Genomic DNA, 18425 nt, shown 5'->3' with positions numbered 1-18425 from the left:
TGACTATTCAGTTGATTGAATTAAGTTGGTAGTGAGTCTATAGTGACCCAAAACACTGTCAATTGTGTTAGCTAGTTACTTGTGTTAGAGATGTTCAGACAGGCAGACCTTGAGTCAGACTCAGTGAAGCAGTTGTAAGAGAGAGAACCATCAATGATGATGAAAATAATGCATACATAGTAACTGAAAGTGTAGTGTGTCCGTGACCACAACATGGATTCTACAGTATGCAGATTCTAATGTGATCGAACATAGCTACACGGGATCACGCGATGGCGAATGTTCTTGCTACGCCCACTCCTTTTCTGACTTTATAAAGCGTCCTCCCGGATTTGCCTGGTTATATCACAGTGGTGAAGGAAATGACTTTCTACGTACTATACATTGCAGGGATTGTTTTTGGAGTGCTTCAAGGTCAGTACGGGCAGTACTAAGAGGTACACTGTATAGCTAGCTATAACAGCTGTGGCCATACGTAGCTAGATCTCATGCATGTGTATGACTCACTCAGCAGATCAAGTTGTGCCAGAGATAGGAGTTAATATGGTCGTGCCATGTGTACATTGTGTGGGTTTAACAGTGATGTATTTATTTATTCGTAGCTAGAACCAAAAAATGAGTAGCTAGCTACGTATATGATTACAATATCTATAATAGACATCAAGTAGCTACTTAACTAGTTTCTGAATTTTTAATATCTGGGGGTAGACTGTTCCAGAGTTTAAAAACATTGGGATTACTATGCTGGACCCATGTAGGCCAGCAATATGACAAATAATCTGCCTTTTGTGTCACCACGAGCCCTTGTAGGAGCAAAAACTCGTGCCATAGCAATTAATTGAAACCTTTGAAGACTGGACAAGTGCGGTGGACCAGGGTTATGGGGTTGATGTGGTATACTTGGATTACAGTAAGGCATTCGACTCTGTACCACATCGTAGATTGATTTCTAAACTTGAAGTGTACGGTGTGCGTGGAAACTTGTCCCTATGGTTATCCAATTTTCTCACAAATCGTTTTCAGAGAGTAGTAGTTAATGGGTCTCAGTCAGATTGGGTTGGTGTTCAGAGCGGAGTACCTCAAGGTTCAGTCTTGGGTCCCTTGTTATTTATATTGTATGTCAATGATGTGCCTGACCTCATTGAGAGTAATTTGAAGATGTTTGCAGGCGACACCAAGATATACTCGGTCATCAAATCTTTTCGTGACAGCCTTAAACTACAACATGATATCAACAAGTTACTGCAATGGTCAACTGTTTGGTTGCTTAGGTTTAATGCAGCCAAATGCAAAGTAATGCAGATTAGTTAGGTTTAACGCAGCCAAATGCTTAGGTTTAATGCAGCCAAATGCAAAGTAATGCAAAGTAATGTAGATTGGTCTCTTCCTGCATCATACACCATGTATGATGGCACTACAAATGTATCTACTGACCTAGAACTAGTGAACGAGGAGAAGGACCTTGGAGTGTGGTGCACAAGTGACCTCAAGCCATCTCTACACTGCCAAAAAGCTGCAGTCAAGGCTACACAGGTTCTTGGGCTTATTAAGAGATCTTATAGAATTGACTCTATAGATATGTTTATATTTTTGTATAAGATGTATGTTCGACCGCATTTGGAATATTGCGTGCAATCTTGGAGTCCGTACTTAGCCAGAGACATCGACACCCTTAAAAAGGTTCAGAGACATGCAACTAAACACCTTCGCGGATTAGCCCACCTGACTTATGAAAGCCATCTTGGATCTATATTCTCTATATTGCAGACGCCAAAGGGGTGATATGATTGAAACATATAAGATACTTAGACGACATTATGACTTGGACCCATCTACATTTTTTACTTTAAATACTGCTACCACCAGGGGCCACTCTCTTAAACTTTTTAAAGAAAGATCAAGATTACTTGTTAGGCAGAACTTTTTTATGAATAGAATAGTCAATCTATGGAACTCCTTACCTGACTTTATCATTTCAGCACCAACAGTTGCAGCCTTCAAGCTGCGCTTGGATAATTTTTGGAAGCAATATAGATATGGGCACCTTCAAAGGCTTGCGGCCTCACCTGTGGCCTAGCCTGGCAAGTTAGCTTGCCTGGGCATCTACAAGCCCATTAAATAATAATAATAATAATAATAATTACAGACCACTGCTCTTTTAATCTTATTTAATAGCTAGCCATTATTATTGCAAGAGTTAGTAATAGTGGAGAGGAACTCTTGTTATTATTATTTAATATTTTATAGGGCAGTATATACGTATATATAATCAAGGAAAGGATTATAGCAATAAATAAGTTACAGTACTGGTGTCTTGCACTTGTAACAATAATTAATTACTTACTTAACTATATACACAACTATCTACAAGGGATATAATAAAGGACATAAGTTATAGAATAAATAGCAGGAATCTTCATACATTTGGAACAAGGGCAGAGGGTTTGAAAAGTACTTAATTTAATATTGCTATCAAAATCATTGATAAAATAATTCCAAAAGTAATCCTTGAGTTTAAATCTAATGGTTTGAAGGTTTCCAGAAACTGGTCAAGTATATTGAGGCGTTTTGTAGTGAGCAAAGCTATCAAAGGTAGCTTTACTCACTGCAAAGCTACCTTTGAAATTAAAATACTCTATTAAAATACTGTAATAGAGCAGTCAACTACTCCAATAGTACTGTATTTTTAAAAGTTACTTAATAGTTTACTTGAATAGCTACAAAAGCTAGTGCATGCTTAGTTAAAGAAAACAAGTTGCATGCTGATAGCTAAGTTTATGTTTTAGTAAATTGTATTTTTCTTGCCATGCCCCCTCCTGCATTCTGTAGGTGGTGTTTGTTGTTGTATGTTTCCCAAAGACTCACATGCTTATAACTTTTATTGTTGCTTTACTTGTTACATGTACATATTTTCATCACTGATTGACATCCCTACTGATGGTTTAATCTCAATTGTCTTAGGCTAAGTAGTCATTTGCCCAGACCACTTTTTTTCCCTTTGCAATTTGGGTAGCTGACACAACTCTCATTTTGAATCTTGAGATTGTGGGGCCTGTTTGAAGGGTTGCAAACAAGATACGTACAAACAAAGCCTATGGTTTTTATTTTGTGCATCTGTTGCAGCAATTGTTTAGTAGAACCTGATGCAAGAAGCAAGAAATGTCTTGCTGGTAGCCTGCACACAAGTACCTTCATTGTTGGTAACTGTAAAGCTCAATAATGAAAACGAAGTAAAAAATCTGGGGAGATTGAGGATTCAGAATTAAATGGCTACGATGGTTAATCCAGATCCTCTTTACCCCACCCAAATGCACAAGGAAAAAAGCAGTGTGGATCTCTGGGCTTGAGACTAGGCTAAATGTCTAGGAGTAAATTCCACATTTCAGTAACACAGAAGATACTTCATCAACATTTGATGTTTTGGTTTAGATAAACTATTTTACTCACCTATCAAACACTATAGTTGTAGCTATCTATATGTAATAAATATTGTTAATGGTGGGCAGTGGTTTGAAGTGAGATGGAGGCCAAACGTCTGCCACACTAATAGTGGGCCAACCCTATAGGTAGTTTGCCTTGAGCGATGTCACCATAAACCTAACTTATGCAGGTAACAAAGTAGCTAAATTAGGCTTTGTTTTCTTCATGTCTCCTTCTTTCTTTATATGTTACTTCTTGGTTCACATTTATAAGGTAGAAACTAAGGGATATGATTAACTTGCGGTGGTAGCACACTGAGTAGTATCTTAGCCTGACTAGCCTCTTGGTTCCCAGATTCAAACCGGCTGAAGCTGACTTTTGCAGTGCTTTCTTTCAATTTACTGAATAATTTTTTTGTTTACTTGACTGCTGTTCAAAGGCCCACTGCCTTTCATTAAATGCTCATTGATGTCTCACCTTGACAAAGTAGTCTTTGGTACCTTTGGGTGCTAGCCACATCTTGTAAATGAAACCTGCATGGCATATCCTTTCTAAACAGTGGTTTGAATTTGAGCAGTGTAGATAGCTACTTGACTTATTTAGTTCTTAGAGATTTTCAATCAATGAGATTTCAGTAGAGCATCGAGCTATTCAGCAGTTCAGTATTCAATTCAAGTTTAGAGAATGAAAAGCTTATCGGAGGATCATTTTCATGAATGCTTTGCATTAGCTTTTGTTTGGATTATTGGTGATGTACAGTCCATCATGTACACTTATAATTGCATGTGAGGACTCACCAAAAAAGTGTGTGTGAATGGTACGTATTTCTATTTCACTAAACACTTGTGCAGATTTAATATTTACAACAATGTCTGCAGGCTTCAGATCCACTGTATGACTTTTTGTTGACAAAATTTACCTCTCTCTTCCTCTTTGGCCTGCTCCTGGGTCTGTTTTATAAGGCTATTGCAATTATGCTTGAATGCATCTTTAGCTAATGTTAACTAGTAATTAGTTGACTTCAGTAGACATGTTGAAAGCTTTTTCTAAAAGCTTTGATAGACTAAGCAGACAAAGGCCAATTCCCAACTACATATACGTAATATGACTTCTGTTTGACCACAAAGCCAAATAAATAATCAAGTCTATGGCTTCATATTAAGATATGTAAGTGAAAATAAATGTACAGTACGATTTATACCAGGCATCCATTTTAAGTAAGCCACACTCTACCTTACACTGGTTTATTCATCAATGCAATGACTGCAACTGCTACAGTATATAATAAAATTTGTTTTAATGGTACAAGACTTACAGTTGCTTTGGTACTTAATCCATTTATCAAGCATTGCACCAACATTTCATGGTATAGCCTGAAATTTTCACTGAAGGAACAATATATATACTACGCAAAAGAAAATTTTCTCCTTGAAAACAGAAGCTTAACCTTTGTAACAAATTAAGCCGTAGGAATGTTTGTTAGACAAAAAATGTGTCACTGATTTTTCTCAAGAGAAATAACATTCCAGTTAACCATATGCTTAGTGGTGACAGTAAAGGTGAGACATGTGCGGTTTGGTCCCATACAAGTTTTGGAAAAGAACGTAACAGACATTCAATGCACCGTTATGCTTACTAACTGAAAATGTACAGTGAAAGGCAATAAATATTGTGCCAGACATTTGAATGAAAAAAATCTGAATAATTTTAGTCAGTCTAGCAGTACTAGCTACAGATGAGCCAAATTTCAAGAACTTGTGTAATTTCATCCTTAATGAGTTATCAAATGTTTTTGAGGGCTCAGCAGGCTCAGCTCAACTGATACAATGTACTATATACATGTTTACAAACCTAATTTTTCTGCTGAAAGTAGTTTAGGCTTATCTATTTAATATTTCTTCTGGATTTTACCAAGTATGCAAAATCACTAAAATCATAGATATACAGTATATCTATGCTAAAACATAATCATCAAGTACTTTCTTCAGCTTATATAGTTTTATCCCTTGGTTTTTTGATGGCAAAAAGCCAGTACTGTTAAAAAATTCAAAAGAAGTTCCAGCTGTTGCGGTTCCTTTGACAGAACTAGAGGATGAAGTCATTGCTGGTCTGGTGCATTCAACCTTTTGACTCCCTGTACATTCACAGGTTGTAACATTCTCACAGGTCCCTACTGAGTGGTATAGCATTACTTATATAATTATTTCAGTAGTCTGAAATTATTTTGCATACCTTATTAAATTGATGTGCCTTCTTTCCCAATACATTTCATTTTGCTTATCAACATTATTTAGAAATAGAGCTTTATGTATTTATAGGTGTTGACAGTCAGTACACAGTCACCATAGTCAGTAATCCAGCTGGTACACCAGTTAGTGGATCTACTAACACATTTGACTATCCCATATTGAGTAGTGTCACTCTGACATGTATGGTGGACCCCTCACCAGCAACCACTGTCACTTACCAGTGGAATACTGCACGATGTTTTACTAGTTTTCGTCACAACATTCCAACATGTTTTCCTGCTAATCAGACAACACAAAGTGTAACTGATAATAATCTACTTGCAGAGGATGCTGGTACCATCACTTGTACTGTAACCATTGATGGTGTAAACTATACCAGTGGACCATTAACACTTCGTATATCAGGTATACACACACACAATGAAGTATACATGCATGCAATACATAGCTGTAACAAAAGTCACAAAGGATTCAAATCTGATATATATATATATATACATTTTGTGAGTATGTCATGCTCCCTATACAATGGAGCTCATAAACTGTGCGAGAGGATTAATAATACTACCTGCCACTTAGTAATTCTATCTTCATATAAATCTTCTACAATGGAACTTTTTGTAGATTTTACAGTTTTACCATCAATTTTAGTAAATTCTCTTTTTTGCAAAATCTTTGTGCATTCATATGATACAGCAAAATTAAATCTAGAAACAAGAACATAAATGACAATCTAGCATAAGAAGTACTATTTATAATATGGGTAGATAAACTAGCAGACTGTTGCAATCTGTTGTGATTCTATTTTAATTAAGTACACAATAATAATCTCAAATATTGATCACTTTCTACATATGTATTAGATATTGCAATAACTGGAGCATCTGATGTTAGTACAGATTTAGTTAGTAGTAATCAAATTACTGACTACTCATTTATTACTGAACCTTTTACACTTGATCCATTTATGGCAATTTTACGCTGTATTTCTGGACTGGGACCTTCCAATGATGATGGCAATATTGTACTGGGTGGATGGTTCTTTAATGGAATACATATACCTGTTTTACAAAATTGTGTTGGTCCTGTATTTGAACAACGAGGAGCAAGTCGTATAAACTATCCAGGAATAATCAACTTATATCTGTGTGGAACATTCACTACTACTGAAGAAGGTGTTTACTCATGTATCATGATGAATAGTTCAATGATGAACCAAACCATGAGGGTGGGTGTGTACCTTAGTGGAAGAAGTGAGTCACTTGATATGCACCCCATCACCTCATTGTTAACCATCTTTCATCTCTCTACACAGCTGCTCCAATGATAGACCCTCCATCACCATCTACTGTAACAGTTGGTGCTGGTTCTTCTGTCACATTGTCCTGTACCTCACGGGGTTCTCCCCCAGACACATTCACATGGAGGAAGGATAGTGGTCCAATAGTACAGTCCACTAGTATCACTAGTACAGTGATTCATAATAGTACTAGTGCAGTATTTCGTGCTAACTACTCCATTAATAGTGTTACTACAAGTGATAGTGGAACATACACATGTACTGTGACTAATCCTATTGGAAGTGATAGTGAGACCATCACTGTTAGTGTTGGTAAGTTATTAATTTACCATTATATACGTACACTGTGCGGATAGAAATATTTCCCAGACAAGTAATTAATAAAAACTAGTTGGAGTTAGTCTACATCTAATAACTGGACATTATAGTTACATTTGCTCGTAATTTCTTTGTAACATAATTGAGTTCTAAATACCACATCAAAGGTGAAATGGTGCCAGATGCATGGGGCAAACATAATCTGGGTTATAAGTAAGCAATATAGGCTAGCCATTCTAGCTTTTTGGTCATGCAGGTTCTGCCAGTTACATAGTCCCACAAATGGAGAGCAGAGTGTAAAGTCCACCTTAGGGTCAGTGAGAGGCAGCTTTAACAATGAAGGTTACAGTGGTGCTTAAAGCATACAACAGGCATACATGCCAGCCATTCTGCCTATGAAAACGCTTAGATTTTAGGAGCTCTGACCAAACTTTTGACGACTTTGTTATTGATAAATTTTAGATGCGAAGTGTCTGCAAAATATGAGCAATAAGCTTAATAGCTACCATCACAGCTACAGGGAAGTTGTATCACGCTACTACGAATTGACATCTAAAAGAACTGGGTGCAAAGGAGAACAAAGGTGATTCCATGATGTGTATATAATATATGTACAGTGGTTGGCAAAAAGGCATGTCTCTGGACAAAGTGATGTTGAACATGGAAAAAATCAAGCCTGTAGCCTTTTGCATTGTTGAGTTATGCTTGGCTGAAGGTATCAGTTAGTCAGTAGAATATTCAGCTATCTAATAGAAAACCCATAAGTTGTTACATTTTATCTTATAATTTCATTTATTGAAAACTTTTACCAACTGAGACTGACCAATTGACTGAATGACTGGTTGATTGAATAACTGACTAGCTAACTAAGTAAAACTTAACCAATGTTTTCAGACAAATGTAATTGAATAATGGCTAATGTTATTATTATTAACACTTTACAGTGACCAGCACTGAGCATCTGACAGCAACATGTGCTGCAGCCTTAGGATTATAGGTGGGTTAGACATTGCTTCAGTCCAACATACATCCATTTTGGTATACTGTATTAGGTACAATGAAAGTAATAATATTGTCTGTTTATTAAACGTTTAACCTGCACTTATTAAAAGATGTTATTTGATTTTCAGATACAGAGAGTGTGCAAACATCGCTATAATAACGCTACTGCTCTGATTTGCTTTATTTGATTAAAGAGTAGCAATGGAAGGATGCCTGCATGTATCATAGAGTGTGGTAGTTACTATTTCTTTTTCCTCTCAAAAGTGTTGATTTGCGGTAACACACAGCGAGGTGGCTTCAGTGCAAGTTGGCTGTTACAAGAATCATTCATAATTTCTGTATTGAGTGGATTGATTACAGAGGCCCTTCTCATACTGTTCTAATGCTGTGTAGTGGGTAGAGCATACATCAAAATAAAGCAGAATAGCCATTCGTTTATAGTCGGTGCACACGTTTAATCGCAATTTCCATAGTAAATGGTTTGATTGCAGAGTCTCTGTATAATGGGTGGAACAGAACTGAAAATGACATGAAATAGCAGTAATGCTTTCCAATAATTGATAGTTGGGGAATGTGTTGTGTCTGACTGATACCATTTTTTCCTTTGATGTGGGATGCATGGTTCAGCAGTGATTGTAATAGAAAGTAAACAAACAAGTAGAAGGAAAAATTTGAGTAGGAAATAAAAAACAATGAAACAAGGGTGGTCATCTATACCTAGCTACAGCTATACTAGTGGACATTTAATCCTAAAATTCAGCATATATCTATAGGCATGACTGAAGGTAGATTCCACTAGTATAACTGTAGTTGTAGATGACCTCCCTCATTTACTCTTTATTTCTATGATCCCTACTCAAAAGTAAAATTTCTAATTTTTATATTTTATCCATACAAATCTAGCAATGATGAAATCTACTTTCAGTTTAGCAATATTTGTAATTTATAATAAGATTTGTGAAAAATAGAAGCAACCTGATAATTGTGGTTTTACTGGATATACAGGATTCAAAAGTTCTAGTGAATCATCTGCATGACATTGCATTGGATTTATCATACATGCATGTCTTGTAATTACAAACTCAAAAAAAATAAACTTCTACTTTCAGAATGTTTTATAGCCATCATGCATGGAAGTAAAATCTACTAGATATGAAATTGAATTAATTGGTATTGTAGCACAAAGTTACCTTTGAAGTTAACAAAGTAGACTTTATTTGTATGGAAAATAGCCTCCAGTTTCAATTCAAAGCATCTGTTTCAAAAAATTTTCCTGGGGAGTCACATCAGATCAATAAAGATGTGCATGACCATGACCTTAATATATAAATGGCCCGACCACTTAAAATCTCTAGCTCTATCCCTGTTTGTGCAATCTCTTTATAATTTTTCACCTTATATGTATTATATCATTTAACACATTTGTTATAGATGCTTTGTAGAATCTCGTAGTGAATTAAAATAGATAATATGTAATTCCAACTTAATAAGTGAGTTTATTCTTTACCATGCTTTCTGTTATTTTCTATAATTCCTAAAGTCACCATATCACCATCTGGTCCCATACAAGGAGGTATGGTTGGTAATCCCCAACTGATCCAGTGTACAGTGAATACAGTTAGTGGAGTGGAGTCCAGTTCAGGAATGATCAGTTGGATGGGGCCTGGAGGAGACACTATTACAAATGATAGTAGAGTGACCATCAATCCAACCACTTCTAGCGGTAACACTTACACTAGCAGTATCCAATTTACCTACCTGATGGAGGGAGATGAGGGTATATATACATGTAATGTGACATCATCATCTGGAATCAGATCAATATCAGTTGAAATTGAAACTCTATCAAGTAAATAATATAGATATGTGTTGCAAACTTACATATGCACGCACACACACACATATACATACTGTGATGTCATCATACTTCCAGTTATATATTTGGCATATTAGCCCTAGGCATGTGCCAGTTATACATACCAGCATAATTTCAGTCATAACAGACTAGCAAAAGCATCAACCATTTGAGGACAAATTTCAAGATTTTAAAATTATAATGTGCAATGTGTGCACCAAAAATACAGAACACATTACACTGTATCAAGCAAATATCTAATGTTATTATTTTTACTGTTTTTGGTTGATTATTCACACTTGAAATAGGGCTAATGCCCTTGTACTCGTGCATATGTATCAGGCAAAGCACTCGTGCCCACAGTATAACTATTACATATGCACTGGCTTTCCTTTGAGCTGAGGTGTCACAGTGGTATATCAGGCAAAGCACTCGTGCCAGTGGTATTACTTATACAATGCAAAATATAGTAGTATTATAACAAAAAGTTTTTATCAAAGATATTATAGTGCACACTATATAGCGCCCTTTCCTAAATATGTACGTATATCTTTTGGTTCAAATAATCTATAGTATAAAATGTTTATACAACTTCTTGGTGACTAGAGTATATCGATCAAGCTTTTTTCACATGTTTACCTTTTGCGTTATATCCCTTAGCTACTACTCTCAGTATACTTTCAAGAATGGCCAGCCTATCTGCATACCAATACCAAGTTTTAACTTGTTTCTGTCAGTGGTTTACCCTGCAGCCATAACAATTGTAGTTTTTGAATATTGCCCATAACGTTTGCTACATTTACCAATCTGTTCACAAATTGGAAATAAATGTACTATAATATGCTCTTTATACTCTCCAAGTTTGAAAAGAACTTGCACATTTTATGGAAATTTTCATAAGTGGTGCAAAATGAAAAATTGATGTGAGGTAGAAGATGAAGAAATATATGAAGAAAATACAATGAACTTTGAAGCAGTGTATCTCAAAGATGGCTGAAGATATTAAGCTCAACTTTGGTCCCTCCTCACTGGATGTTACATAGGACTAGCCGTTACTGAGGTACAAGTGCATAAAAAATTGTGTTTTCTTGTTCTTGTAGAATACACTATTGTCTGTCACATGCATGGATGCATTGGCTTTCCTTGTCCATACCCTGCATCCTGATACATGGCAACATGCCATGGATTTGCTATTAAAGCTTTACAGTGACCAGCACAGGAGGTTTGATAGCAACTTGTGCTGCAACCTTTGGATTATCTCTCCTAATAAACAGATTTAGAGACTTTAAGCCAACTTAGCTAACAACAAGGTGAAAGAGAAATGGGCTAAAGAAAAGAAAAAAAAATCCTCCAACCCCAGGATTTAAACTGTGACGTCTAGTCAAGTGCCACACTCAGTATCCTCCAGGAGGGATAGCATATTTTCCGTTTCTTCTTACTTGCATTACAAAGGTGTCAATTCATAGCAGCATACCATGGCTTCATGCGTTGCTTATCATACAAAAATAAAATAGAAATCATCTGTAATTTTCACCAATACCTCCAACAGTTTACACTTCATTTGATGATCCCCCCTGTTCCAGCACTTGTAAAATTCCTACACTAGTTTCTTAGCTTAAATTGGTGCACAGATATATGAGGCTATAATTGTATGACAAAATCATCATGGTGAGGACTACAAATTGCTACATGTATCAGTTCATGTTCATTTTGTTTATGCGATCTTTTGCCACCTGATAATGTGCATATATTGTTGTGTCAACAGACTTATTTGGAGGATCTATCTCTGCAGACCTATGTGTTGTTCTTATCATATTAAATGTACAAAGCTTGCTATCCACTAAGCAACAAAACCTTTTTTCAAAAAGTAAAACCTCAGTAATTGTTCAAGTGCAATACAGTCCAGGGCTGGAGCCCATGCATGCATGGTCTGGCCAGTCTGGCATTACCACTTTTCAGCTAGTTGAATCTGCAAAAATTGAGATACTCTATTATAGCAGTCATTTCAACATACTCTAATAGAACAGTCAACGCAGTACTATTTATAGCCACTGTTCTACTTGGTTTAAGCCATTACATGTAATAACTATGCTAATTGTAAGTACTTTCAGTGAGTGATCTGCATGCCTATGCATTGAGCCAATTGATCATACATGTCATGCACAATCAAATTTGCTTCTGCATCTCAGAATATTTTGTATCATGAAAGTAAAATTAGTTAGCTACTATCTAGATATAAAATTGAATTAATCGGTATAATACTGTAGCACAAAATTACCAGGATATATCCTTGATGTTAAGAAAGAAACTTTGTATGCAAAAGTGGCTCCAGATGCTATTATAGAGTATCTATTTCAAAATTTCTCTAGGGAAGCATGCCCCATAGACCTCCTTAGCTTGACATGCTGTGCTGCATGTGCTTAGCACATGCATTTGAGTATCACATGAAAGCAGATAAAATTTAAATATCACATCAGTTCAATAAAAAATAGTATGCATGACTGTGACCACCATCATTGTCCATGGATGGCTGCACCACTCATAATCACTGAATAGAACTCTAGTACAAGTTATATTCATTTGCATAACTTTGTTTGGCATGGCTGGATGAATGAAGGACATATATTTCTAAGACTTTTGTTGGATATGATCTTCTGAGAAAATTTTAAAAATTAAACCACCTATAGTTTCAAATTTGGGAGTACTATTAAAGTAAAGCTATCTCCTTGGTACCCTCAGATCTGCTTATGGAAGAAGCAATGGTTATATGGTGCATAAGTAATACAACCTATTACCACAAAAGCAAAACTTTAACAGAAAGAAATAATATTACAAACAAAACTCAAAAGCATCTAACATCATTCAGCTCATCCTTCAGCCTAATCTTTTGACTTATCCACCCCCCATAATCTAGATATACCCTATTTACTTGGTTGGATTCATTTATTTATTTGATTTGTTAAGGCTTTACAGCATAAGCGCTAAAGGTCTGTAGGACACCTGTCCTACAACCGTGGTAACAGGTGTTTTGGAAGATTTTCTATGAAGTTGGTGATCCAAAATCCTACCACAAAAAATGTTTTTAAGGAGATTATTTGGGCACAATTGACATCGTCATAAATTATGAATACACTGTAATTCAAGAAAATATGACAATTTAATGGTTAAAGTTCCATGGATACTCTATATAGATCAGTTAACCACCATAAGGAGCACTAATTGTTAGAGAATACTGAAATCTAGTACATGTAAATTTAGTATTACTATATATATGAATTCATGGATATGCAGTACAAGAAACAATAAAATATAGTGTTAGGCTAATAGCCTTTGTTCATATCCATATCCTGTTTCCCAGCACTTGGCTTTGAACAGTCCAACATTGTTTGACGAAGCTATCTCTTCTGGTAAGCTGTTCCAACTATTGATCACTCACTGTGTAGCGAACATTTAATCTAGCATATGGTTTAAACGGCTTCATATGGTAGCCTCTAGTGTATATAGTAGTAGCTGGTGTAAAAACGGTTGTAGGATTAATATCATAGTAGCCATTTAATATCTTTAAAACCTCTATGAGATCACCACATTGACGGTGACAAAATAAAATAAACAAACCCAAAGACTTCATAATAAGACAATTTACCAAATCCTTTAATCAACTTTGTAGCCGCTTCTGTACTTTCTCTAATAATTCTACAGGGCGTATGTCCTTGGTAAAATACGGACTCCAGATAGATGAGCAGTGTCTAAATGTGGTCTTACATATTTTTTTTATACAAAATGTAAGCAGTGCTTTAGAGATGTTAACAAATTCCCTTCTAATTATAGTTAGAACCCTCATAGTCGATTTAGCCACTTTGCATCAGTGCAAGGATGGTTTCAGTCACTACAGATCCAGACTCCAAAATCTTTTTCATGGTCAACTTCCATCAATTGGATACATTCTCCAGAACGATTATCACATAACGTGTATCCACTATCAGTTGGAGAATTACCAACTTGCATAACTTAACATTATATTAAGTTTAGTTTCAGCAACGAATTTGGCATCAGTTCTGTATATTATCAAAGTCTGCTTGAAGTTGATAAGAGTCTCCCAATGTCCTAATGACTGCGTAAACTTTCGAGTCATCAGCAAAAAACCTTAAGCATGTGTGAACAATTTGAACTCTGCATGGCTATAAGTTCCTATTTGTGTAAGATAGATATGATAAAAGTATTCACAATTTGAATACTATTATTGACCTTGTTTTGATAGTATATCATGGCCATTTTTGGTTATAGTCACCATTTGTATCTATATCCTTGCATTTGTGCAGTCTAAACCTCTGTATTATTTTGTAGTACCCACTCCAGCTGTGAATGTCATTGCTCTGTCCCCCCCAACAGTGGGTCAGTTTCTAGTATTGCATTGCAGTATAACTACTGTGAGAGGTATCACTAGTAGAGTGGATATCACATGGAGGAGTGGAGGTGTAATACTGACTAGGAGAAATATTACACCAACTATGATGGAAAATTTATTGATATATACAGATTACTATGGTACTTCACGTGTGCTAAACACAACTGATGATGGTAGAGAGTTCCAGTGTGAGGTGGTAATCAACACATTAATGACTGCTGGTAGTGTTACACTGGATGTGATGGGTAAGTATGTCAACTCACTAAGAAGTGAGTATACATAGATGAGGTGCATTAAATATATGGAGAGTATATATTTCAGGTAACTTTGAAGATGTGCTTGGGCTTAAAACTAATTCCATTGCACAAAAAATAAATTATAAGGCTAGTAGTTAGGTCAAATTCCCTTATACTTATTAACAGCTAGTGTAATACCCTAAAAGGGGCACACCGGACCCCTTCATAAACTGGAACATGATAAATGGATCCCTCAAGTGTAACTTACAGTGGATACTTCTAGGTGATATTTATATTATGAGTGAAAGGATATGGTAAGAAGACAGTTATGGCTTTATGTATTGGTTTTCATTTTTACAGATTAGAAGGTGTATGTGCTTGCCTGAAAACTAGTGAATTGTTTTGTTATACATGGGCTTTGTTGCAAGCATTTGAAGGCTTATATATAAGTTATTATATAGATAAATTTGCATTTTTTTTAATTTTATGGCTATGTAACTCAGTAGCTGTTTAGGATATACTACAGTGCTTCCATGATTATCCAAACAGTAGAAATAACTGCTCTATTACAGTATTTTGTCTAAGATGTATGTTCTATTAGAGTATTTGTACAGGATTCTGTATAAATGAATGGGCTTTGATTATCTGAATGTTTTGTTATCTGAACATGCCTTGGTCCCAAGGGGTCAGATAATCAAGAGAGCTAAATATAATAGTATTCATGGATTTTTTTGTGCAACGTATAATTATACAGTTTTTTGGTACTTGTTGGAGTGACACTGTGCATGCATAATGAACTTACCTTTGTCCATCTTTGTGTCCAATCCTCTGCAAAGATGTAGCAAGTTGCTTCATGCTTTGGAAACTATGCCACTAACAGTCAACGAAGCTATAGATATTTGTAGTTGTAATATTTAGTAGCTGCGCATAATAAATAATGAGTAATAAAAAAGTATTCAGTATATTTGTGCATAAAATAAAGATAGATGAAATGTATTGAAGGTTGTGTGGTCTGCAGTGGTACAAATGAAAAGCACTGAAGCAAGCTAGGATCTTATTTTCACTTAACATAATATAGACACTTTTAATCCCTACTTCAGTCATTAAATGTGTTATAGCAGTCTATGGAGATTTATTAATATTCCTTGTTTGACTTCTAGAAAGCTCAGCTACCTGTACTTCTAAAGAATCTACCGATGAGGGCAATTTTGCAATAGCTACTGTTTTGGGTGCACTATTATTAGTGTTATTCATTGCATTTGCAGTTTCCATAGCAGCTAATTGCTTGCAATTCATCCAAAGAAAAAAAAAAACAAGGTGTGTCTGTAGTTATTACACTTTCATATTTTACACACCATATAATTAGCTTTTTTTCGTTGTAATGTAAAATCATACAAAAATTATGTGGGTATTTTTACACAACTAGCTACTTTGCTAGCTATATATAACAGTTGGCCATAAGTAGCTTCAACTGTGTGGCTTAGCTAATACTGTGGCTGTTGGTTGTCGACTAAGACACATCATGCATCAAAGATTATAGCTGAATATATATATATATTTAGAACTTTTACATAGTTACATACTGATAAGATTGAGATATACTCTATTAAGTAAATGATTTTAAATATTTTTCCATATGCATGAAAATGTAGTATTTAGCTATTCAAAACAAAACAGATTGAAACCGTTTTGAAAGGAGAAAAGTATATGTTACTGACACTGCATACAGGCTGACCGGACACAAAGAAGTATTTATTATAGCTGCATTGCTGTGCAATACACCTGAAACAGTGTATCTTATTTAATAGCTGTTGCACTTTAAAGTAGAAGACTGTTACATTACATATTTGATTTAGCTGACTATCCAAATGGAGTGGCATTTTAAAATATCATTATTTGTAAATAGAGGGTGCTAAACTAATTGGGAAAACCTTATATACCCATTTGTTTAAATTTTGTGATTAGACTTGACCTTGTGCAAATCTTTATCAACGAGTGTAAGAAAATAAGACTTTTTAAAGCGGCTGTAATTCTCACTTTATTTTTTGTATAAAAGAATTCACACATTATATAATATGACTGCTCTATTAGAGTATCTCAATTTTTGCAGCAATATACTAATGGTAGCTACAATGGAAAGAAAGTTGCACTATTCTTTGATACTTGTATAATGTGTCTTAGATGAAAGTCAAAAGCTACAACATTGAAGGCAGCAAATCACAACAATTAATGACTGGATTTTTTGGCAGTTCAAGTTATAAATATAGTTGTGAAAAAACTGGAGTATATAGTATATGAACTTTATTTTACAACAAAAAAGTGAATTGTGGCAGTAAGGGAGATCACCTGTTGTGAAAATTTATCCCTACTTTAGTCATGCTATGTATATAGCTTATGTCAATTCATACCACAGATTTCAAATTGTGGGTGTGCTCATATGTTAATTTAATATTTTAGTTTGGTATGGGCTACTTGGTATAGATTATTTGCCAGAATTTCTCTCCACAAAGGTTATTATTGTAGTAATTAGGCTGCAGAGTTGAAACAATACAATAACAACTGTTTCTGTAGCTTATTTGTTATCATGATACAGTAGTATAATATTATATATATTAAATCACTATGAAGGATAAATTATATACACCATTTATAACATTTAGCTATATATTATTTATAAAAACCGAAAGTATGTGCGGTAACTTTTACTTGCATGTGTTATTATATTTATAATAGCAAAAAATTAAAGCGAAACATTGAAAATGTGATGACACCTGCCTCTGTCCAGCTTAGTGAATTTAATCAGATGAAAGAAGAAAACTATGATGATGTTATTACTACCAGTGGAATGCAGATTGTTAGCATGACTGTAAATCCTGCATATGGCAACAATTCTTCAATCAAGATGGATGAAAATCCAGCTTATAGGTGCCTTGAAGAATAGCTTTGCACTGGATTATATAGCACGTTGTAAATATATTAAATTTCTTATTTAAACTGTTAGCAGGAGTGACTACATTTCTACAGTAATTGGTGTAGATTTGTTGCTATATTTACAATTGTACAACAGTTAGGTGCATACAGAATCAGAAAGCAATCAGTATAACTGTGAAAAGTATTTTCTTTCATAGTTGTTCAGTTGTATAGTTGGCCCTTATAGCTAAAATCTCAAAAACTTCTGGAGTGCACGTGTTCTTATTTATGTGTACAGTATGCTTATACACATTATAAACTTATAATAGTATAAACTTAGTGAAACCAGCAGGAGAGTATCCACACTTCACAAGTGCATTCATTCAAAATGTGTTTGGTGGCACAATGTTGGATTGGTTCTTTTTAAAAATTGTCTTTCATCAAGACATGTGATTCCAAACTTGCGTACTGTGAAGTAATTGTAGTTTTATCATGCAATCTAGTTATTGTAGAAGATGACTGATTTAATAGGGACAACTAATTAGTCAAAAGTGCGGCAAATTAGTCATAGTGTTTGTACATGCATGAGTAGTAGTGATGGCTATGTAATATTTTTCCAGGAATAAAGAATCCATCTGGTGACGTCCAGTATATTGTAGCGTATGAGTCTACAGGAAGTGATTCATAGTTTTTATAGTTACTGAATAATTTAATTTGACTTTTAAACATT

The 18425-nt window shown here is 35.1% G+C and overlaps 1 protein-coding gene across 1 annotated transcript; it reads left to right on the top strand.

The window, feature by feature from the left end:
* Positions 1-360: 360 nt before the first annotated feature.
* On the top strand, positions 361-17966 carry LOC136256628 (basement membrane-specific heparan sulfate proteoglycan core protein-like). The gene is made up of 8 exons (XM_066049605.1): positions 361-414; positions 5739-6074; positions 6533-6922; positions 6985-7281; positions 9830-10138; positions 14489-14794; positions 15946-16102; positions 17519-17966. Exons 1-8 carry the CDS (start codon positions 363-365, stop codon positions 17724-17726), a joined length of 2055 nt encoding a protein of 684 aa, XP_065905677.1. The 5' UTR covers positions 361-362; the 3' UTR covers positions 17727-17966.
* Positions 17967-18425: the final 459 nt, after the last annotated feature.

The sequence above is a fragment of the Dysidea avara genome, chromosome 5 (assembly GCF_963678975.1).
Source record: "Dysidea avara chromosome 5, odDysAvar1.4, whole genome shotgun sequence".
Lineage (NCBI taxonomy): Eukaryota > Metazoa > Porifera > Demospongiae > Dictyoceratida > Dysideidae > Dysidea > Dysidea avara.
This window is presented reverse-complemented; position numbering and strand designations above follow the sequence as displayed.

Coding starts and splice junctions, on each gene's coding strand:
- LOC136256628 (XM_066049605.1), top strand. CDS start 363: ATGACTTTCTACGTACTATACATTGCAGGGATTGTTTTTGGAGTGCTT. Junction 415..5,738: donor TGTTTTTGGAGTGCTTCAAG/GTCAGTACGGGC, acceptor ATGTATTTATAG/GTGTTGACAGTCAGTACACA. Junction 10,139..14,488: donor TGAAATTGAAACTCTATCAA/GTAAATAATATA, acceptor ATTATTTTGTAG/TACCCACTCCAGCTGTGAAT.